This window comes from Aquarana catesbeiana, linkage group LG05 (assembly GCF_042186555.1).
Source record: "Aquarana catesbeiana isolate 2022-GZ linkage group LG05, ASM4218655v1, whole genome shotgun sequence".
Taxonomy (NCBI): domain Eukaryota; kingdom Metazoa; phylum Chordata; class Amphibia; order Anura; family Ranidae; genus Aquarana; species Aquarana catesbeiana.
In genome coordinates this window covers 2,533,842-2,558,375 of record NC_133328.1, presented here as the reverse complement: position 1 = coordinate 2,558,375, position 24,534 = coordinate 2,533,842, and the positions used below count along the sequence as shown (strand labels likewise).

General features: G+C 45.5%; 1 protein-coding gene across 1 annotated transcript in view; it reads right to left on the bottom strand.

Moving 5' to 3' along the window:
• The window catches only part of ADGRB1 (adhesion G protein-coupled receptor B1), a gene marked incomplete in the record, with an annotated part of 698,266 nt that overhangs the window by 280,612 nt on the left and 393,120 nt on the right, over nucleotides 1-24,534 (bottom strand). The window contains 5 exon segments of the mRNA XM_073629372.1: nucleotides 2,291-2,397; nucleotides 4,115-4,216; nucleotides 9,467-9,631; nucleotides 12,073-12,237; nucleotides 16,063-16,227. Coding sequence (XP_073485473.1) covers nucleotides 2,291-2,397; nucleotides 4,115-4,216; nucleotides 9,467-9,631; nucleotides 12,073-12,237; nucleotides 16,063-16,227 — 704 coding nt within the window.

The following is a 24,534-nucleotide window of genomic DNA, read 5'->3' as shown; positions in this document are numbered from 1 at the left end:
GTCATTGCGAGGACTTATGCCCCATTATTGTTGTCAGTGGGAGGAATTCTGCCCCTTCATTGATGTCAATAAGGGGAAATTTTGCCCCATTGTTGGTGTCAGTGGATGAAAATAGTGTCCCAAGGGCTTGGATAAAAGCAAGCAAGGGCTGCATCTGGCCCCCGGACCGCATTTTGGAGACCACTGTCTTAAAGAATACAAGGAGGATAGGACGAACACTGCAAGGTGGTCAACACCACCCAATCTTCCAAGGTGGACCAAACCAAAACCAGGATCAATAATGGGGGAACTCCTTTCTGGAGTCCCAGAGAGATGTAATGATCCAACAAGCAACTTAGCCCACCAGACCCCACCAATAACTAAAACTTACAGTAAAAACAGTAGCATTTTGTATTTATCCTTTATAAATATTTAAAGGTTCAGCCCAATCCAAAACTGATATATTATCTAAAGGAAAACATTGGTGGGTTATATAAGCCTTAGGCTTTTTATTCCTCTCAGGAACTCTAGGAAATTGGGCTGTCATCTCTTGTCCATGCACAAAAATAGCTTTATTGAAGAGGAGACTTGAAAACACCATTCTGGACATCACATCCTTTCTCCAGAAGTCTCTCCAGTGGTGATCTGAGTTTCAGGCTCCACCTATGTACTACCAGGTGAAAATTAAAAAAAAAAGCCTAAACAAAAAATGGAAACCAAAGCTTCCATCACATCTAAGGTCTAGAATGGCTAAGAACATACAAACCATCCACAACTCTAGCCTTCATTCAGTGTCCACCTCCCCTCTCTGCCAATCCCTTCTCTGGATTCCAGTCGCCAAACAAACAGAAGAGCTCAAAACACTAACAAAAACATGCAAGATCATCCACAACTCTGCTAATACCTCCACTTGTCTCCACTCCGTGTCCTTCACCCCTCTCTGCCAATCCCTCCACTGGCCTCCACTCAATGTCCTACACTCTTTTCTGCCAATTCCTTCACTGGGCTCCACTCAGTATCTCCCATCCCTCTCTGCCAATCCCTCCACTGCGCTCCATCCAGTACCTTCCACCCCTCTCTGCCAATTCCTTCACAGGGCTCCACTCACTGTTCTCTGCCCCTCTTTGCCAATCCCTCCACTGGCCTCCACTCAGTGTCCCCCAACCCTCTCTGCCAATCCCTCCACTGGCTTTCACTCAGTGTCCTCCACCCTTATCTGCCAATCCCTCTACTGGGCTCCGCTCAGGGTCCTCCACCCCTCTCTACCAATTCCTCCATTGGCTTTCACTCAGTGTCCTCCACCCCTCTCTGCCAATCCCTCCACTGGCTTCCAGTCACAAACCAAAATTTCAAAACACTTACAACAACCTCATAATATCACGCAAACCTTCCACTTTGCTTCTTCCAAGACCTCCTACTCTCTAGCTCCCTTGTCACACCCTACCATGCTCTCCTCCAGGACTTCTCCAGAACCCCTACCATGCTCTCCTCCAAGACTTCTCCAGGACCCCTACCATGCTCTCCACCAGGACTTCTCCAGAACCCCTACCATGCTTTCCTCCAGGACTTCTCCAGGACCCCTACCATGCTCTCCTCCAGGACTTCTCCAGGACCCCTACCATGCTCTCCTCCAGGACTTCTCCAGAACCCCTACCATGCTCTCCTCCAGGACTTCTCCAGGACCCCTACCATGCTCTCCTCCAGGACTTCTCCAGGACCCCTACCATGCTCTCCTCCAGGACTTCTCTAGAACCCCTACCATGCTCTCCTCCAGGACTTCTCCAGAACCCCTACCATGCCTACCATGTAACTGTCTCCTTTATATTGTAAATGGTTGGCGCTATATACTGTAACTCCTGTATAATAATAATAATAACAGCTGCAACATATAACACTTTTATCTTTGGGTTTCGATATAAATAAAGTCCTCCTTCCAATCAGGCAATGTTTTTTCACTGCCTAGCTATGGCAAACAATAGTATTGTATGGAATACTGTTGGCGTGCTTTCACCATAATACCACACTTTCAAGCTCCGAATTCTTTTAGCGCAGGAAAACCTTTGCACAGCCTGAATAATCAGCTCACAAAGGTGCCTATAATTTAGAAGGAATTACGGTGGCCTGCTGGGCACATTACACATCTCAACCGAGGCTCCTCCAATCTGCAAAGAGGCTTTAAGACTCCACAACCTGTGTTATTACTGTGTGCAAAGTGCTTTGGATTACCCAGGAAAAGTGGAGGAACAAATTGAATTAAATGAGAAATAACAAGACCGCGGTGAAATGCCAAAGACTTTTATTTGTTTCTTACCATCTGTTGAATATTCCGGTAGTCAAGGGAGACACATTTGATGTATGTTGGAATCTCCCAGTACGCCTCTCCCACCTCATCCAGAACGCACTTCCGCAGAATTAGACCTGCAAAAGGAACAAGATGCACTTTATCTATAATTGCTGCTTTTTTAAAGAGCACCTGTCTTATATCCCATTGTATGAATGATCAGGAGAATGCATTCTGTTGGGAAATTACAAGTAACATTATTGAGAATGTGGCCAATCCATTCTGTAGATACCAGCAATGTCACCAAGAATTCAGCCTATCTATTCACTAGAGAGTGATGACATCACTGAAAATACAGCCTATCCATTCACCAGAGACCGGTGACATCACTGAGAATGCAGCCTATCCATTCACCAGAGACCGGTGACATCACTGAGAATGCAGCCTATCCAATCACTAGAGACCGGTGACATCACTGAGAATGCAGCCTATCCATTCACCAGAGACCGGTGACATCACTGAGAATGCAGCCTATCCAATCACTAGAGAGCGGTGACATCACTGAGAATGCAGCCTATCCATTCACCAGAGACCGGTGACATCACTGAGAATGCAGCCTATCCAATCACTAGAGAGCGGTGACATCACTGAGAATGTAGCCTATCCATTCACTAGGAACTGGTGACATCATTGAGAATGCAGCCAATCCATTCACTAGAGAGCAATGACATCACTGAGAATGCAGCCTATCCATTCACTAGAGAGCGATGACATCACTGAGAATGCAGCCTATCCATTCACTAGAGAGCAGTGACATCACTGAGAATGCAGCCTATCCATTCACTAGAGAGCAATGACATCACTGAGAATACAGCCTATCCATTAAATAGAGAGTGATGACATCACTGAGCATGCAGCCTATCCAATCACTAGAGAGCGGTGACATCACTGAGAATGCAGCCTATCCATTCACTGGGGAGCGATGACATCACTGAGAATGCAGCCTATCCAATCACTAGAGAGCGATGACATCACTGAGAATGCAGCCTATCCAATCACTAGAGAGCGGTGACATCACTGAGAATGCAGCCTATCCATTCACTGGGGAGCGATGACATCACTGAGAATGCAGCCTATCCAATCACTAGAGAGCAAGTGACATCACTGAGAATGCAGCCTATCCAATCACTAGAGAGCGATGACATCACTGAGAATGCAGCCTATCCAATCACTAGAGAGCGGTGACATCACTGAGAATGCAGCCTATCCAATCACTAGAGAGCGATGACATCACTGAGAATGCAGCCTATCCAATCACTAGAGAGCGGTGACATCACTGAGAATGCAGCCTATCCTTTCACTAGAGAGCGGTGACATCACTGAGAATACAGCCTATCCATTCACTAGAGAGCAATGACATCACTGAGAATACAGCCTATCCATTAAATAGAGAGTGATGACATCACTGAGCATGCAGCCTATCCAATCACTAGAGAGCGGTGACATCACTGAGAATGCAGCCTATCCATTCACTGGGGAGCGATGACATCACTGAGAATGCAGCCTATCCAATCACTAGAGAGCAAGTGACATCACTGAGAATGCAGCCTATCCAAACACTAGAGAGCGATGACATCACTGAGAATGCAGCCTATCCATTCACTAGAGAGCAGTGACATCACTGAGAATGCAGCCTATCCAATCACTAGAGAGCGGTGACATCACTGAGAATGCAGCCTATCCAATCACTAGAGAGCGTTGACCTTAGATTGACAATACATGTAAAGTAAGACTACAATAGAAAGCATGGAAGGAGAAATGTCCCTGGCAGGACAAAGAGTTCTGCGCCCTTACCTGTGGCGTTCCGCGGACACCGCACCTCGCCGATCTCTCCTGCCGGAGTCTCTTGCCAAACGACTGAACCGGAATTTTCCTCCGGGCAAATCTCATGAGGCTCTGAAAAGACAGAGAGATCTCTAGTTAAAGGTCGTGTCTATTTGCCAGCCCGCGCCTCAGGTTTCCAGCTCCTCACTCTCATCTAGCGGTAATGTGGGAGTGATGATTAACTTTTTACTGGCAGAGGGCCGTGCCAGAAGAGAGGCGCACATTAAAAATATCGAAAAATGGTGATAACGTTCCAGATTGTGTCATCTGCTCCTGAATAAATATGCCCGAACTAAAGAAGTTACCATTAATTTATTCCTGGAGTTACTCCTGATAATTAGAGACAAGAGAACTAATCGGACACAAACGGAACCAAACTGGGTCGGTTCACAGACATTATAGATATCGATTGATCTGCCTGTCGATCAACCACAAAAATGGGGCAGCAAGCTTTTTGGTTTTTTTGCTGAAGACCTTTGATGTCTTGCAATATAAATGTACGTTGTGTCTCCAGCCACAGATCACAGCCCAGCACACCAGCCAGTACACCGGAATAGTGGATTTATCAATTTCGTCCCCTCCCCCCAATTGAACCCATAGACAGAGTGCACAAAATGGAACCACAATGAAACAATAAGGAATTTATAAAAGTTGGATTCTAAGAGGGGGTATTTGGTGTCCACTTAACTAAAAGCTTGACCATGATCCACTCCACTGACTCAAGGCCAGCTCTAAACTGACCATTTTCTACCTTTTTAAAGGATCCAGCCCCAAGAGAAAAACATCCAAAATCAAAAGGGGAAGCACCACCCCACCAGATGGGAGGCACATTTTGTATCCATCCCAATATTTCACCGATCCCAAAAACCCCCTACCTGCAAAGTCCCAGATGATATACAAGAAATGAGAGCAGGCCACGCTTTTGGGGCAATCTTCTAGTAACCAGTACAGCTCCTACTTCAGTGACTTCTCCCAATCCACAGTGTCCACCATTCCCCCTTCCCAATCCTTTCATTGGCCTCCACTCAGTATCCTCCACCCCTCCCTGTCAATCCTTCCATTGGCCTCTGCTCAGTGTCCAACACCCTCTCATCCAATCCCTCCACTGGGCTTCACTCAGTGTCCACCATTTCTCTCTGTCAATCCTTCCACTGGCCTCCGATCAGTGTCCAACATCCACTCTGCCAGTCCTTCCACAAACTCCACTCAGTGTCTACCACCCTCCTCTCCCAATCCTTGCATTGACCTCCACTTAGTGTCCACCATCCCCCTCTCCCAAACCTTCCATTGTCCTAAACTCAGTGTCCAACACCCACTCTGCTAATTCCTCCACTGAGCTCCCCTCAGTGTATACCACCCCCTCTCCCAATCCTTCCATTGGCCTCAACTCAGCGTCCAACACCCACTCTGCCAATCCCTCCACTGAGCCCCACTCAGTGTCCACCACCTCTCTCTCCCAAACCTTCCATTGACCTCCACTCAGTGTCCACCACCCCCTCCCCCAATCCCTCCATTGGCCTCCACTCAGTGTCCTCCACCCCTCCCTGCCAATCCTTCTATTGGCCTCTCAGTGTCCAACACCCTCTCTGCTAATCCCTCTACTGGGATCCACTCAGTGTCCACCAACCCTCTCTGCCAATCCCCCCACTGGCCTCTACCAAGTGTCCAACACTCACTCTGCCAATCCCTCCACTGAGCCCCACTCGGTGTCCACCACCTCTCTCTCCCAATCCTTCCATTGGCTTTCATTCAGTGTCCACCACCCCCGCCTCCAATCCCTCCATTGGCCTCCACTCAGTGTCCTCTACCCCTCCCTGCCAATCCTTCTATTGGCCTCTCAGTGTCCAACACCCTCTCTGCTAATCCCTCCCCTGGGATCCACTCAGTATCCACCAACCCTATCTGCCAATCCCTCCACTGGCCTCTACCAAGTGTCCAACACTCACTCTGCCAATCCCTCAACTGAGCTTCACTCAGTGTCCACCACCCCCCTCACCCAATCCTTCCACTGGCCTCTGCCCAGTGCCCATCACCCCTCTACCAATCCCTCTACTGGCCTCCACGAAGGGTCCTTCACCCCTCTCTGCCAATTCCTTCACTGGCCTCTGCTCACCCAATGACAAAAATTCAAAATACCAACAACAACAACATACATAACCAACCACAAAACTGCCTTCAGCTACATCACCAAACTGATTTCAAAAGTCTCCTCTCCACTCCTCCCAAGACCTCCTGCTCTCTAGCTCCTTTTTTACCTCCTTCCATGCTCTCCTCCAGGACTTCTCAAAAGCATCTTCTTTTTTCTGGAATTCCCTACCCCAATTTTTGTCCCAAGACCTCCTGCTCTCTAGTTTCCTCATCACCTCCTCCCATGCTGACCTCCAGGATTTCTCCAGAGTCTCTTGTTTCCTCTGGAACTTCCTACCCCAATTTCTGTCCCAAGACCTTCTGCTCTCTATCTCATTTGTTACCTCCTCCCATGCTTACTTCTCAAAAGCATCTTCTTTTTTTCTGGAATTCCCTACCCCAATTTTTGTCCCAAGACCTCTTGCACTCTAGCCGCCTCATCGACTCCTCCCCTCCTCCCATGCTGACCTCCAGGATTTCTCCGGGGCCTCTTCTTTCCTCTGGAACTTCCTACCCCAATTTCAATCCCAAGACCTTCTGCTCTCTAGCTCATTTGTTACCTCCTCCCATGCTCACTTCTCAAAAGCATCTTCTTTCTTCTGGAATTCCGTACCCCAATTTCTGTCCCAAGACCTCCTGCTCTCTAGCCTCCTCATCACCTCCTCCCATGTTGACCTCCAGGATTTCTCCACAGCCTCTTCTTTCCTCTGGAACTTCCTACCCCAATTTCAATCCCAAGACCTTCTGCTCTCTAGCTCATTTGTTACCTCCTCCCATGCTCTCCTCCAGTACTTCTCAAAAGCATTTTCTTTCTTTTGGAATTCCGTACCCCAATTTCTGTCCCAAAACCTTCTGCTCTTTAGCCTCCTCATCACCTCCTCCCATGCTGACCTCCAGGATTTATCCACAGCCTCTTCTTTCCTCTGGAACTTCCTACCCCAATTTCAATCCCAAGACTTCTGCTCTCTAGCTCATTTGTTACCTTCTCCCATGCTCTCTTCTCAAAAGCATCTTCTTTCTTCTGGAATTCTGTACCCCAATTTCTGTCCCAAGACCTCCTGCTCTCTAGCCTCCTCATCACCTCCTCCCATGTTGACCTCCAGAGATTTCTCCAGAGCCTTTCCCTTCCTCTGGAACTCCTTACCCCAATCAGCCTAGTTATCGCCTACTCTTTCTGCCTCTAGGTGATCCCTGAAAAAAACTCATCTCTTCAGGGAAGCCTATCCCGCCTCCACCTAACAACTGAACTTTTACTTTCTCCATCAACTCACCCCCCCAACAGCCATAGCCTTTTGTATGACTTGTCCTTCCCTATTAGATTGTAAGCTCCCATAACAAGCGGAGCCCTCCGCACCCTCTTGTATTGTATTATAACTGTATTGTCTCCCTGTATATTGTGAAGCACAATCGGTTGGCATTATATAAATCCTGTATAATAATAATAACTCTTTCCCTGCCTCCGTAATGTAGACAGTTATAAAATGGCGTCGCGTTTTATGGAGCGGTGACAGCTTCCTCCATAGAACAAGGTATTCCTGTTGCCTGTCAATCCGTATCTTCCAATTTGCCAATGACGGTGTCATATTGTGCGTTCGGCGGAGTGACAGCTGAGACAGGTGATCCCGGGTAGGTGGGAGTGTGGGAGTTCTCTGCCTCTATACAGTCTGTATTAGTCATGGAGATTATGGAGAGATTATTATTTATAACAAGGATGCCTTTCCTGAGGCTACGACTGGGGGAGACGCTTGAGTGGCCCTCGGGGCCGGTTGTGAAGGGCTCACTGAGAGCGACTCATTATGCGCTGATATGCCAGACAGGGAGCTCTCCGGGGAGTTCTTAGTAATAATATTATTAGTACAGGGATGGAGGATACGAGTGCACAACGCATCTCCGGGGGAATACTGGGAAGAAGAATTTAATGGAGAGATCGCCGGATAGAAGAACCCTCAGAGCTCACAAAGCAATGTTCTCTATGTACAACACACCGCGCTAAAGGGGGCTTAGTGACAAATAGACTTCATCCCAACTGCATGCTTAACTACGTGCAAGTGTGACCCTTCCAAGTATATATTACCTCCCACAGAGATTACAGGGCCCCCCCCACACCCGACAATGCCTTCATCTGCTTTTCTCTCCAGAAGGATGGTGTCATCTTTATTCAGGCATCAACCAGAGTCACCATCTGTTCCCTGGACTGAGATGCTGGCTCAGAGATGATATACACTCTTTTACCAAAAGTATTGGGACACCTGCCTTTACACACACATGAACTTTAATGACACCCCAGTCTTAGTCCGTAGGGTTCAATATTGAGTTTGCTCCGCCCTTTGCAGCTATGACAGCTTCAACTCTTCTGGGAAGGCCGTCCACAAGGTTTAGGAGGGTGACTATGGGAATGTTTGACCGTTCTTCCAGAAGCGCATTTGTGAGGTCAGTCACTGATGTTGGACGAGAAGGCCTGGCTTGCAGTAATTCATCCCAAAGGTGTTCTATCGGGTTGAGGTCAGGACTCTGTGCAGGACAGTCAAGTTCCTCCACCCCAAACTCCCTCATCCATGTCTTTATGGACCTTGCTTTGTGCTCTGGTGCACAGTCATGTTAGAACAGGAAGGGGCCGTCCCCAAACTGTTGGGAGCAGGAAATTGTCCAAAATGTCTTGGTATGCTGACGCCTTAAGAGTTCCCTTCACTGGAACTAAGGGGCCAAACCCAACCCCTGAAAAACAACCCCCACACCATAATCCCCCCTCCCCCCCACACCATAATCCCTCCACCAAATGATTTGGACCAGTGCACAAAGCAAGGTCCATAAAGACATGGATGAGCGAGTTTGGGGTGGAGGAACTTGACTGTCCTGCACAGAGTCCTGACCTCAACCCGATAGAACACCTTTGGGATGAATTAGAGCGGAGACTGTGAGCCAGGCCTTCTCGTCCAACATCAACATACATGTGACAGCCTCATCAAAGCGATCTTAATTACTGAGATAGCTATTGACAGCCCAGGACACTAATGGTAGGAGATCAGCACCTCTGTGCATGTACCAGCAATGCAAACCTGATGGGAGTTTGTGGTTTTAGATGCACTCTATAGACTGCTGGATCTTCAGGGAAGTGTTCCACTCTGCGCCCCCCCAATATACACATGAATAGATTATACAGCAAAACGTTCCCATTGATGTGAAGGATGTTCTTACCTGGGCACTTCTTTTCATTGCATGGCTTGTTTTCCTCGGATGGGCCGGGACAGTCTTGTCCACCATAAAATGGGCCATAGCAGGACCGCTCTCTTCTCTGGACCCCACCATTGCACGTTGTGCTGCAACTTCCCCAGGATCCCCAATCCTGCCACTTCCCATCAACTACAAGGAAAGAAGAATGGGAGATGAGGATGGTGGGGAATGAGGGTCAGATAGGAGAAGATGTAGGGATCAGTTCACTAAAACTACAATGACAAATCAGAGTCTTCATTGTCCCTGAACCCCATTTGTTCTGGGAACCCCAAGTGTCAGTGTGTCATTGTTCTAGGACCCCCCAAATGTCAGGGTGTCATTGTTATGGGACCCCCAAGTGTCAGGATGTCATTGTTCTGGATCCCCAAGTGTCAGGGTGTCATTGTTCTGGACCCTCAGGTGTCAGGGTGTCATTGTTCTGGGGCCCCAAGTATCAGGGTGTCATTGTTCTGGGACCCCCAAGTGTCAGTGTGTCATTGTTCTGGACCCCCAAGTGTCAGTGTGTCATTGTTCTGGACCCCCAAGTGTCAGGATGTCATTGTTCTGGACCCCCAAGTGTCAGTGTGTCATTGTTCTGGACCCCCAAGTGTCAGGATGTCATTGTTCTGGACCCCCAAGTGTCAGTGTGTCATTGTTCTGGACCCCCAAGTGTCAGGGTGTCATTGTTCTGGACCCCCAAGTGTCAGGGTATCATTGTTCTGGACCCCCAAGTGTCAGGGTGTCATTGTTCTGGGACCCCCAAGTGTCAGGGTGTCATTGTTCTGGGACCCCCAAGTGTCAGGGTGTCCTTGTTCTGGGACCCCCAAGTGTCAGGGTGTTATTGTTCTGGACCCCCAAGTGTCAGGGTGTCATTGTTCTGGGACCCCCAAGTGTCAGGGTGTCATTGTTCTGGACCCCCAAGTGTCAGGGTGTCATTGTTCTGGGACCCTCAAGTGTCAGGGTGTCATTGTTCTGGGACCCCCAAGTGTCAGTGTGTCATTGTTCAGGACCCCCAAGTGTCAGGATGTCATTGTTCTGGACCCCCAAGTGTCAGGGTGTCATTGTTCTGGGACCCCCAAGTGTCAGTGTGTCATAGTTCTGGACCCCTAAGTGTCAGGGTGTCATTGTTCTGGACCCCCAAGTGTCAGGGTGTCATTGTTCTGGACCCCCAAGTGTCAGGGTGTCATTGTTCTGGGACCCTCAAGTGTCAGGGTGTCATTGTTCTGGGACCCCCAAGTGTCAGGGTGTCATTGTTCAGGACCCTCAAGTGTCAGGGTGTCATTGTTCTGGGACCCCCAAGTGTCAGTGTGTCATTGTTCTGGGACCCCCAAGTGTCAGTGTGTCATTGTTCAGGACCCCAAAGTGTAAGGGTGTCATTGTTCTGGACCCCCAAGTGTCAGGGTGTCATTGTTCTGGACCCCCAAGTGTCAGGGTGTCATTGTTCTGGGACCCCCAAGTGTCAGGGTGTCATTGTTCTGGACCCCCAAGTGTCAGGGTGTCATTGTTCAGGACCCCGCAAGTGTCAGGGTGTCATTGTTCAGGACCCCCAAGTGTCAGGGTGTCATTGTTCTGGACCCTCTAGTGTCAGTGTGTCATTGTTCTGGGACCCCCAAGTGTCAGTGTGTCATTGTTCTGGACCCCCAAGTGTCAGTGTGTCATTGTTCTGGGACCCCCAAGTGTCAGTGTGTCATTGTTCAGGACCCCAAAGTGTCAGTGTGTCATTGTTCTGGGACCCCCAAGTGTCAGGGTGTCATTGTTCTGGGACCCCCAAGTGTCAGGGTGTTATTGTTCAGGACCCCCAAGTGTCAGGGTGTCATTGTTCAGGACCCCCAAGTGTCAGGGTGTCATTGTTCTGGACCCTCTAGTGTCAGTGTGTCATTGTTCTGGGACCCCCAAGTGTCAGTGTGTCATTGTTCTGGGACCCCCAAGTGTCAGTGTGTCATTGTTCTGGACCCCCAAGTGTCAGGGTGTCATTGTTCTGGACCCCCAAGTGTCAGGGTGTCATTGTTCAGGACCCCCAAGTGTCAGGGTGTATTTGTTCTGGGACCCCCAACTGTCAGTATGTCATTGTTCTGGACCCCCAAGTGTCAGTGTGTCATTGTTCAGGACCCCCAAGTGTCAGGGTGTCATTGTTCAGGACCCCCAAGTGTCAGTATGTCATTGTTCTGGACCCCCAAGTGTCAGGGTGTCATTGTTCTGGACCCCCAAGTGTCAGGGTGTCATTGTTCAGGACCCCCAAGTGTCAGGGTGTCATTGTTCAGGACCCCCAAGTGTCAGTATGTCATTGTTCTGGACCCCCAAGTGTCAGTGTGTCATTGTTCTGGACCCCCAAGTGTCAGGGTGTCATTGTTCTGGACCCCCAAGTGTCAGGGTGTCATTGTTCAGGACCCCCAAGTGTCAGGGTGTATTTGTTCTGGGACCCCCAACTGTCAGGGTGTCATTGTTCTGGACCCCCAAGTGTCAGGGTGTCATTGTTCTGGACCCCCCAAGTGTCAGGGTGTCATTGTTCTGGACCCCCAAGTGTCAGTTTGTGTAGATCTGGGAATTAGGACCCCCCTGTATAAAGTAACGGATAGCGGTCGGTCTCTCACCAGGACATTGCGTTATGAAGCAGTCCCTCATGTCTGACCATTGGCCCTGACACTCCGATCCCCCATATGACGGTCCGTTGCACTCGCGGATTCTCTTCTGAGTACCATTGGCGCAACTGACAGAACAGGCACTCCAGCTGTTCCAATCGTTCCAGTTCCCATCAACTGCCCGACAAAGTATAAAGAGATGAAGATACATGAATGTTATATTTACATCCAATCAAACTGAACCAAGAGCCGGTTCCATGAAATAGATACAAACTGAAACATGAGAGAGATCTGTGAGATGAATGAGGGAAGGAGGAAGTCAGAGAGAGAAATACAGAGAAAGAAGACGATCGATGAGCAGATATAGAATTATAGAATGACTCACTGCGTTTATTTGAAATCCATTTGGAATTGGGGAAAATCTGGCTAATTTGGCATAACAAGTTTTTTTTTTTTAATTTCTTTGATCACGATTAGATAACTTTTCATGCACATAATCCAGCAAAGTCTGTTCTAATTTACCAAGGAAAAAAGATGTGACTTCATGTTCATTTTATTTATCTGATCATAAAATACTCAAAGCTGAGATGTCTTTTTTTTTAGTAATTATTATTGTCACACTTATCACCTCTCCAGGGATCCACCTCTGAGCCTCTTCTCTAGTGAGAAGCTCCAGAACATCCGAATATCGGTGCCATGACCAACCTATCTTATTGGTGCCACCTTAAATTGTGAGGTGACACGTGTAGTGACTCCAAGTTTGCCATTCTGCACCCCCTATGTCCAAGCGAACCCCCCTGTGCCACCTACTGACTCCAAGTTTTCCATTGTGCCCCCCATATCTCCAAGTGCGCCCCCCTGTGCCTTGTGCCATCTAGTCACTCCACGTTTGCGAATGTGCACCCCATGTATCCAAGTGCACCCCCTGTGCCTTGTGCCATCTAGTGACTCCAAGTTTGCCATTGTGCACCCATATCTCCAAGTGCACCCCCTGTTCCCCGTGTCATCTAGTGACTCCAAGTTTGCCATTGTGCACCCCATATCTCCAAGTGCACCCCCCTGTACCCTGTGCCATCTAGTGACTCCACGTTTGCCATTGTGCACCCAATATCTTCAAGTGCACCCCATATCTCAAAGTTCACCCCCTGTGTCATCTAGTGACTTCAAGCGTGTCCTTGTGCACACCATATCTCCAAGTGCACCCCCCTGTGCCCTGTGTCATCTGGTGACTCCACGTTTGCCATTGTTCACCCATATCACCAACTGCACCCCCAGTGCCCTGTGCTATTTAGTGACTCCAAGTTTGCAATTGCACACCCCATATCTCTAAGTGACCCTCGTGCCCTGCATCATCTAGTGACTTCAAGTTTTCCATTGTGCACCCCATATCTCCAAGTGTACCCCCCTGTTCCCTGTGTATCCAGTGACTTCAAGCTTGCCATCGTGCACCCCATATCTCCAAGTGCACCCCCCTGTGCCCTGTGTCATCTTGTGACTCTTAGCACTCTCTGTGCACTCCCACACCCCTCCATAACTCCTTCATCTCCAAGCATCCTCTAATACCCCACACCCCTCCATAACTCCTTCATCTCCAAGCATCCTCTAATACCCCACACCCCTCCATAACTCCTTCATCTCCAAGCATCCCCTAATACCCCCCCCCCCCACACCCCTCCATAACTCCTTCATCTCCAAGCATCCTCTAATACCCCCCCCACACCCCTCCATAACTCCTTCATCTCCAAGCATCCTCTAATACCCCCCCCACCCCTCCATAACTCCTTCATCTCCAAGCATCCTCTAATACCCCCCCCCCACACCCCTCCATAACTCCTTCATCTCCAAGCATCCTCTAATACCCCCCCCCCACACCCCTCCATAACTCCTTCATCTCCAAGCATCCTCTAATACCCCCCCCACACCCCTCCATAACTCCTTCATCTCCAAGCATCCTCTAATACCCCCCCCACACCCCTCCATAACTCCTTCATCTCCAAGCATCCTCTAATACCCCCCCCCACACCCCTCCATAACTCCTTCATCTCCAAGCATCCTCTAATACCCCCCCCCCACACCCCTCCATAACTCCTTCATCTCCAAGCATCCTCTAATACCCCCCCCCCCACACCCCTCCATAACTCCTTTATCTCCAAGCATCCTCTAATACCCCCCCCCCACACCCCTCCATAACTCCTTCATCTCCAAGCATCCTCTAATACCCCCCCCCCACACCCCTCCATAACTCCTTCATCTCCAAGCATCCTCTAATACCCCCTCCCACACCTCCATAACTCCTTAATCTCCAAGCATCCTCTAATACCCCCCCACCCCACCCCTCCATAACTCCTTCATCTCCAAGCATCCTCTAATACCCCCTCCCACACCTCCATAACTCCTTAATCTCCAAGCATCCTCTAATACCCCCCCCCACACCCCTCCATAACTCCTTCATCTCCAAGCATCCCCTAATACCCCCCCCCCCACACCCCTCCATAACTCCTTCATCTCCAAGCATCCTCTAATACCCCCCCCCCCCCCACACTCCTCCATAACTCCTTCATCTCCAAGCATCCTCTAATCCCCCCCCCACCCCTCCATAACTCCTTCATCTCCAAGCATCCTCTAATACCACCCCACCCCTCCATAACTCCTTCATCTCCAAGCATCCTCTAATACCCCCCCCACACCCCTCCATCTCCAAGCATCCTCTAATACCCCCCACCCCCACACACACTCCTCCATAACTCCTTCATCTCCAAGCATCCTCTAATCCCCCCCACCCCTCCATAACGCCTTCATCTCCAAGCATCCTCTAATCCCCCCCCCCCCCACCCCTCCATAACGCCTTCATCTCCAAGCATCCTCTAATACCCCCCCCCACACTCCTCCATAACTCCTTCATCTCCAAGCATCCTCTAATACCCCCCCACCCCCCTGTATTCTGTGGACTGTCCTTCTCTCAGTGGACAGGGACCATTATCATTATTATGATATATTCTATAATACTTTTATCTCTCGGAGCAAAGTACAGAATGATGATAAATACTGAGGGGAGGAGCAAAGTACAGAATGATGATAAATACTGAGGGGAGGAGCAAAGTACAGAATGATGATAAATACTGAGGGGAGGAGCTAAGTGCAGAATGATGATAAATACTGAGGGGAGGAGCTAAGTGCAGAATGATGATAAATACTGAGGGGAGGAGCAAAGTACAGAATGATGATAAATACTGAGGGGAGGAGCAAAGTGCAGAATGATGATAAATACTGAGGGGAGGAGCAAAGTACAAAATGATGATAAATATTGAGGGGAGGAGCAAAGTACAGAATGATGATAAATATTGAGGGGAGGAGCAAAGTACAGAATGATGATAAATACTTAGGGGAGGAGCAAAGTACAGAATGATGATAAATACTGAGGGGAGGAGCAAAGTACAGAATGATGATAAATACAGAGGGGAGGAGCTAAGTACAGAATGATGATAAATACTGAGGGGAGGAGCAAAGTACAGAATGATGATAAATACTGAGGGGAGGAGCAAAGTGCAGAGTGATGATAAATACTGAGGGGAGGAGCAAAGTACAGAATGATGATAAATACTGAGGGGAGGAGCAAAGTACAGAATGATGATAAATACAGAGGGGAGGAGCTAAGTACAGAATGACGATAAATACTGAGGGGAGGAGCAAAGTACAGAATGATGATAAATACTGAGGGGAGGAGCAAAGTACAGAATGATGATAAATACAGAGGGGAGGAGCTAAGTACAGAATGATGATAAATACTGAGGGGAGGAGCACAGTACAGAATGATGATAAATACTGAGGGGAGGAGCTAAGTACAGAATGATGATAAATACAGAGGGGGGGAGCTAAGTACAGAATGATGATAAATACTGAGGGGAGGAATATGGAAGATGTGGACAGGCTTCACGTGGACGGGTACCACTGTATGTAGAATTAGACACGCGTGGCACATGGATGGTGTAGAGCTCCACTCACCTGGACATAAGGCAATGTTACAGAACTTGGTCTGCTTCTCGGGTCCTTTGCACTGATCCCCCCCATACTGAGGCGGGTTACAGGTGCGCGTCCTCTCCCGAAACCCCCGTCCGCACGTGGACGAGCACAGACTCCAGGGTGTCCACTCATCCCACGTCCCGTGTACTGTGACAACAGAGAGACAACAGCGGGTTACACACTCCACACCAACACATGGAGGTCACCTGAGGGACAAGTATAACTCATCAAAATTCACTCCTATGCCTCAAAAAATAAATAAAAATCCTAAAAAAATAAAAACAAAAAACAAAAACATAATAAAACCACTATTTTTAGCTATCAGGATTGGAACAGGAGAGAAAAAAAATTATACAAACCTTTAATACAAATGATAAAGTTTCACTGTCAACAATTGTTAGATAAGCCTCTATTTCACAGATCCTTTTTATCATAAGTCATCACAATTTTACTCCTATGCCCCATACAATAAAAAAAAAAAAAAAGAAAAAGCCATAAAAAAAAAATCATAAAAAATAATAAACCCACTCTTTTTAGCTATCAAAATTGGAACAGGAGAACAAAAAAAAAAAAAGTTAAAATTATACAAAAGTTTCAATACAAAAGATTCATTGTCACAACTTGATCGATAAGCCTCTATTTTACTGGATGTATTTTTTTTTTTATTATAACTCATCAAAATTTCGCTCCTATGCCTTATAAAATAAAATAAAAAAAATGAAAATAAAAAACATTTAAAAAGGTGAAAAAATTCTAAAAAATAGAAAAAAAACATACAAAGTATACAAACTTTCAATACAAATGATACAGCGTTTCAATGTCACCACTTGATAGATATGTCTCTTTTCCATATATTTTTAATATAACTCATCAAAATTTTACTCTGTGCCTCATTAAATAAAAAAGTCCTAAAAAAATAAAAATAAAAACTGTATTTTAAGCTATCAGAATTGCAACAGGAGAAAAAATAAAAACATGCAAAGTTTTAATGTCGCCACTTGACAAATAAGCCTCTATTCCACAGAACCTTTTTTTTTATAATAACTCTTCAAAAGTATACTCCTATGACTGATAAAATACAATCAGAATTGAAACAGAATCAAAAAAATATACAAAGTAGAAAAACTTTCAATAGAAATGATACAAGGATACAAGGTTTTAGTGTTACTACTTGATAAATAAGCCTCTATTTTGCAGAACCTTTTTCATTCAAAATTTCACTCTCATGCCTCATAAATGAAAAAAAAATCCTAAAAAATCCTAAAAAAAAAAAAAAAAAAAAAAAAATCCAAAAACATAATAAAGCCACTATATTTTGGCTATCAGAATTATAACAGTACAAAGTATACAAAGTTTTGATGTCACCACTTGATAGATACGCCTCTATTTTACAGAACATTTTTTTTAATTATAACTCATCAATATTTCACTCTTATGCCTCATATATTAAAAAAAAAACAATATATATTAAAAACAAATAAATAAAAAAAATCCTGAAAAATAATAAAACCACAATTTTTTGGCTATCAGAACTGGAACAGTAGAAAAAAAAACATACAAAGGATACAAAGTTTTGATGCCACCACTTGATAAATAAGCCTCTATTTCTTATTATAACTTATCACATTTTCACTCCCATTCCTCATGGAAGAATAATAATTAAAAAAAAAATCCTAAAAAATAATAAAACATCCTTATTTATTTTGGAAAAGGAGAAAAAAAAACATATAAATGATATAAGGTTTTGGTGACACCACTTGATAAATAAGCCTCTATGAAATGTTCTGCTCTTACATATTTGGCGTAATAGGAGGAGCTACATTGTATGTCAGCCCTGCATTGTATCGCGGCCCTTCTCACACACTTCTCACACTCTAACCATCTCTCTCGCTCGTTACCGGCATCGCCATGACAACCGTCTTCTGGAATTACTATGTAAATATATGCCAGCAATAATATTGTTCCTGGGAAGGTGTAGCAGTGTGGAGTAAATGACGGCCTTATTAAATATTCACATATTTATTGCTTACTACTTCATGTAAAATATTGCCGCGCTCAGTAATTATAAAACTTCAAAAAGAATTCAGGATGTAATATCGGCTACAAATTACTCGTTAGATGTACCTCAGCGTGAGGAGACTTGAAATCTCTCAGTGTGATACAGAAACGCCGAGCAAAACCTCCTCTGTGTCTTCCGAACTCGTTAAATAAATGGCCGAAGCCTTCCACGCCACGGATAAAAACTAGAAATGAATTACGAAACACGGCGAGTCTGTGCAGACGCTTCGGTAATGATCTGACTTGCTGGAGGAGCACGCTGGATTTAATTGAAGACATAAAGCAACCATGGAAAAAAAATCCCTCATCAGAACAGGTCCAAATTTATTTTCATTGTCTCTGTGTCCCCACCGGCAGATTAATCCCCACTTCCTGTCCTGGTGACACGAGGTCAGGGTCCAGGAAGTGAGGGAAAATCTCCCAATGGGAGGTTCTAAACCCTCCTCATTGATGCAGGCTCTAACCCCCCCCCCCCACTGTTGTAGGTTCAAATTCATTCACCTGACATTTCTTCTAACCCTTCCCACTATGTAGGTTCCAACCCCTCCACTCTAATCTAGGTTCTAACTCCTCCCCACTGATCTAAGTTCTAACTCATCCCCACAAATGTAGGATCCAACCCCTCCACTCCTCCCCACTGATCTAGGTTCTAACTCCTCCCCATGAATGTAGGATCCAACCCCTCCACTCTAATGTAGGTTCTAACTACTCCCAATGATGTAGGTTCTAACTCAACCCACTAACATTGCTTATAACTCTCCCCACTAATGTAGGTTCTAAGCCCCCCGCCACTGATCTAGGTTCTAACTCCTCCCCACTGATCTAGGTTCCGACTCCTCCCCACTGATCTAGGTTCCAACTCCTCCCCACTGATCTAGGTTCCAACTCCTCCCCACTGACCTAGGTTCCAACTCCTCCCCACTGATATAGGTTCCAACTCCTCCCCACTGATATAGGTTCCAACTCCTCCCCACTGATCTAGGTTTCAACTCCTCCCCACTGATCTAGGTTCTAACTCCTCCCCACTGATCTAGGTTCCAACTCCTCTCCACTGATCTAGGTTCTAACTACTCCCCACTGATCTAGGTTCCAACTCCTCCCCACTAATTTAGGTTCCAACTCCTCTCCACTGATTTAGGTTCCAACTCCTCCCCACTGATCTAGGTTCCAACTCCTCCCCACTGATATAGGTTCCAACTCCTCCACACTGATCTAGGTTTCAACTCCTCCCCACTGATCTAGGTTCTAACTCCTCCCCACTGATCTAGGTTCCAACTCCTCTCCACTGATCTAGGTTCTAACTACTCCCCACTGATCTAGGTTCCAACTCCTCCCCACTAATTTAGGTTCCAACTCCTCTCCACTGATCTAGGTTCTAACTACTCCCCACTGATCTAGGTTCCAACTCCTCCCCACTAATTTAGGTTCCAACTCCTCCCCACTGATCTAGGTTCCAACTCCTCCCCACTGATCTAGGTTCCAACTCCTCCCCACTGATCTAGGTTCCAACTCCTCCCCACGGATCTAGGTTCTAACTACTCCCCACTGATCTAGGTTCTAACTTCTCCCCACTGATCTAGGTTCTAACTCCTCTCCACTGATCTAGGTTCTAACTACTCCCCAATGATCTAGGTTCCAACTACTCCCCACTGATCTAGGTTCCAACTACTCCCCACTGATCTAGGTTCCAACTCCTCCCCACTGATCTAGGTTCCAACTACTCCCCACTGATCTAGGTTCCAACTCCTCCCCACTAATCTAGGTTCCAACTCCTGCCCACGGATCTAGGTTCCAACTCCTGTCCATGGATCTAGGTTCTAACTACTCCCCACTGATCTAGGTTCCAACTCCTCCCCACTGATCTAGGTTCCAACTCCTCCCCACTGATCTAGGTTCCAACTCCTCCCCACGGATCTAGGTTCTAACCCCTCCCCACTATAGTCGGTTTTAAGCCCCTTCCAATAACACAGGCTCCAAATCCTCCTGGCTGACATTGGTTATATCTGCTCTGCACTCTCCAAAAAAACTTGTTTTATCTCTATCTGTGTTCCCTTCTGACAGATTTGGCCTCACATAGCGACCCAACAGAAGCGGATCTTCCAATTCTTACAAAACCAACAAAAATGATATATATATTCAGAAAAAGGATGTTCAGCTTCCATCTTTCCAAGAAATTCTGAAAAAATCGAATCATCAAATTATCAGCAAAACAAATGTGGGAAATCATCAATATTATTATTATTATTATTATTGATAAGTAAAATCTCTGCAGTGCAGATCTCTCCGGGTTCTTTCATTTGATTAGAAATGTGATAGAAATGGGGATCAGCGGCTCGGAGCCGCTTCATAAACGCAGCAGATTGTGTGAATGATTGTGTTCTGGGAACAAACGGCGAAGTAGCATTTCTGACCTTTTATAAATTGGCGGTCGTGTCATGGCGGGCCAAAGATCAGCGCACCTCCGATTATAACATTTATAAAAAATAAAACACACAGAATAAATCACATTCTCTGATTTGCTTATTAGAAAATGTTAACTTTGGTAATAAAAAATAAAGTGCATGTCAGCCCTTATAATGGACCTTTCTTATATCCTCCTTTTCTCTGCTAAATATTAAATATCCCACAGAAAGGGTTCAATCCCTGTGCTGCCAGCAATTAGTAAATACATAGGAAGGATTCTATTTGTTTGGTTTTTTTTTACAATTCTTCGGTCTCTTCCTGGTTTCTGGCCTAGACCAAAATGATGTCATACATCCCAGGAGTCTTCATAGGAGAAGGGGCTTTCTCAGCTAAGCAACCTCTCTTGCCTGCATGCCTGAGCTAAGGGCTGATGGATTTCATGAAGTAAATGCTTCGTGAATTATCTGCCCTTAGTCAAGATGGCTACAGCTAGAAATGCTAACTCCTCTCCACTAATGTAGGTTCTAACCTCTCCCCACTGATCTAGTTTCTAACTCCCCCCCACTGATCTACTTTCTAACTCCTCCCCACTGATCTACTTTCTAACTCCTCCCCACTGATCTACTTTCTAACTCCTCCCCACTGATCTACTTTCTAACTCCTCCCCACTGATCTACTTTCTAACTCCTCCCCACTGATCTACTTTCTAACTCCTTCCCACTGATCTACTTTTTAACTCCTCCCCACTGATCAAGTTTCTAACTCCTCCCCACTTATCTACTTTCTAACTCCTCCCCACTGATCTACTTTCTAACTCCTCCCCACTGATCTACTTTCTAACTCCTCCCCACTGATCTACTTTCTAACTCCTTCCCACTGATCTACTTTTTAACTCCTCCCCACTGATCAAGTTTCCAACTCCTACCCACTGATCTACTTTCTAACTCCTTCCCACTGATCTACTTTTTAACTCCTCCCCACTGATCTAGGTTCCAACTCCTCCCCACTGATCTACCATCTAACTCCTCCCTACTGATCTACTTTCTAACTCCTCCCCACTGATCTACTTTCTAACTCCTCCCCACCGATCTAGTTTATAACTCCTCCCCACTGATCTAGTTTATAACTCCTCCCTACTAATGGAGTTTATAACTCCTCCCCACTGATCTACTTTATAACTCTTCCCCACTGATCTACGGAGACATGGATGGAGACATGGATAGATAGAGACATGGCTGGAGACATGGATGGATGGAGACATGGATGGATGTAGACATGGATGGAGACATGGATGGATGGAGACATGGATGGAGACATGAATGGATGGAGACATGGATGGATGGAGATATGGATGGAGACATGGATGGATGGAGATATGGATGGATGGAGACATGGATAGAGACATGGATGGATGGAGACATGGATGGATAGAGACATGGATGGATGGAGATATGGATGGAGACATGGATGGAGACATGGATGGAGACATGGATGGATGGAGACATGGATGGACACATGGATGGAGACATGGATGGATGGAGACATGGATGGATGTAGACATGGATGGAGACATGGATGGAGACATGGATGGATGGAGACATGGATGGATGTAGACATGGATGGACACATGGATGGAGACATGGATGGATGGAGACATGGATGGAGACATGGATGGAGACATGGATGGATGGAGACATGGATGGAGACATGGATGGATGGAGACATGGATGGAGACATGGATGGAGACATGGATGGATGGAGACATGGATGGAGACATGGATGGAGACATGGATGGATGGAGACATGGATGGATGGAGACGTGGATGGATGGAGACGTGGATGGATGGAGACGTGGATGGATCAATGGAGACATGGATAGATGGGGAAGTTTGTTTTGAATACTAAAAAACATTTAACTAGCGTTTTTGGTTTGTGATGCTCAGATACAATTTACTTCGACTTTAAACAATATTATCTAGAAGATTAGACAGAATATCAAGTAGGACTGGTGAATGAACCAAGGCACCATGTCCCCAGAGTTAGCATCTTCTCAAGAAAAATTGTATATTATCAAGAAGGTAAAAAAAAATCCTAAAAAAAAATCTAAGAAATAAAAAAATCCAAAAAAATAATAAAAACACTATTTTTAACTAACAGAATTGGAAATGAAGAAAAAAAAAACATACAAAGTATATAAAGCTTTAATGTCACAACTTGACAAATAAGTCCCTATTTCACAGAACCTTTCTTTTATTGTAACTCATCAAACTTTCACTCCTATGCCTTAAAAAAATCCCAAAAAATAAAATAAATCAGAATTGGAACAGGATAAAAAAACATACAAAGTAGAAAAATATTCAACACAAATGATACAATGTTTCAGTGCTACTACTTGGTAAATAAGCCTCTATTCTGCAGAATCTGTTTTATTATAACGCATCAAAATTTAACTCTTATGCCTCATGAATTAAAAAAAAAAAGAAAACTAAAAAATCCTAACAAATAATAAATAAAATCCTAAACAAATAATAAAACCACAATTTTTTTAGCTGCCAGAATTGCAACAGTGAAAAAAAAAACACACAAATGATACAAAGTTTCAATACAAAGTTTTGATGTCACCACTTGATAGGTAGGCCTCTGTTTCACCAAACCTTTTATCCAAAAAAACTCAGGCATGAAGGCAGGAGGGTGTGTTTAGCTGAGAAAGCCCCTTCTCCCATAAGGATGTATGACAAGTGTGTTAGGACTACAGAACTCCTCCTCCTAGTATATAGGGATGAGGACAAAGAGAGGTGTTCTGTAGTCCTGTCCAAGGGTGACAACAGTGGTCCATGATTACAGCACACTGAGTGAGCGTTGTCACCCTTGGACAGAGAGTGTGTTTACTGGCAGGATCACCAGGGGAACATGAAGGGGGAGAAAAGCTGAAAAAAGAAAACTAAAGCAGCCACCACATTTAATGACTAGTAAGTTGCAATATAACACATTTTTGGGTTTAGGCTTCACTCACTCACCTTTTTTACAGGCATTTGGCATTTTTTTTCTTTTCAGCCTGTAAACACCCCTCCATGTTAGCCTATGGGGTAGAGCTGCACGATTCTGGATAAAATGAGAATCACGATTTTTTTTGCTTTGAATAAAGATCATGATTCTCGCGGCGTAACATCATCTTTCACATTATAATTCATTGAAGTTTATTTTTTCCTAAAAAAATTGCTTTTGTAAGACCGCTATGCAGATACAGTGTGACATAAAATATTGAAACGAATGCCATTTTATTCTCTAGGGTCTCCGCTAAAAAATATATTATGTTAGTAAAAAATACCGATTTTAACTTGTGAGCAACAAATGTCAGAAAAAGGCGTGGTCTTTAACCCCTTAAGCCCCGAGCTTCTTTTTGAGATCTGTTGTTTACAAGTTAAAAATCAGGGGTTTTTTTTGCTAGAAAATTACTTAGAACCCCCAAACATTATATATATATTTTTTCAGACACCCTAGAGAATAAAATAGCGGTCATGGCAATACTTTATCTCACACTGTACTTGCGCAGCGGTCTTACAAACGCAATTTTTTTGGGAAAAAATACACTTTTTTAAAATTAAAAAAATAAGTCAGTAAAGTTAGCCCAATTTTTTTTTTTCACTGTGAAAGATGATGTTACACCGAGTAAATTGATACCCAACATGTCACGCTTTAAAATTGTGCCCCGCTTGTGGAATGGCGACAAACTTTGGAACTCAAGAATCTCCATTGGCGACATTTAAAAATGTCTACAGGTTACCAGTTTAGAGTTACAGAGGAGGTCTAGGGCTAGAATTATTGCTCTCACTCTACCGATCACGGCGATACCTCGCATGTGCGGTTTGAACACTGTTTACATATGTGGGAATGACTTATGTATGCGTTCACTTCTTCAGCGGGATGGGACGCTTTAAATTTTTCCTTTTTTTTTTTTAACTTTTTTTTTTTTTTTTACACTGTCCATTTAAA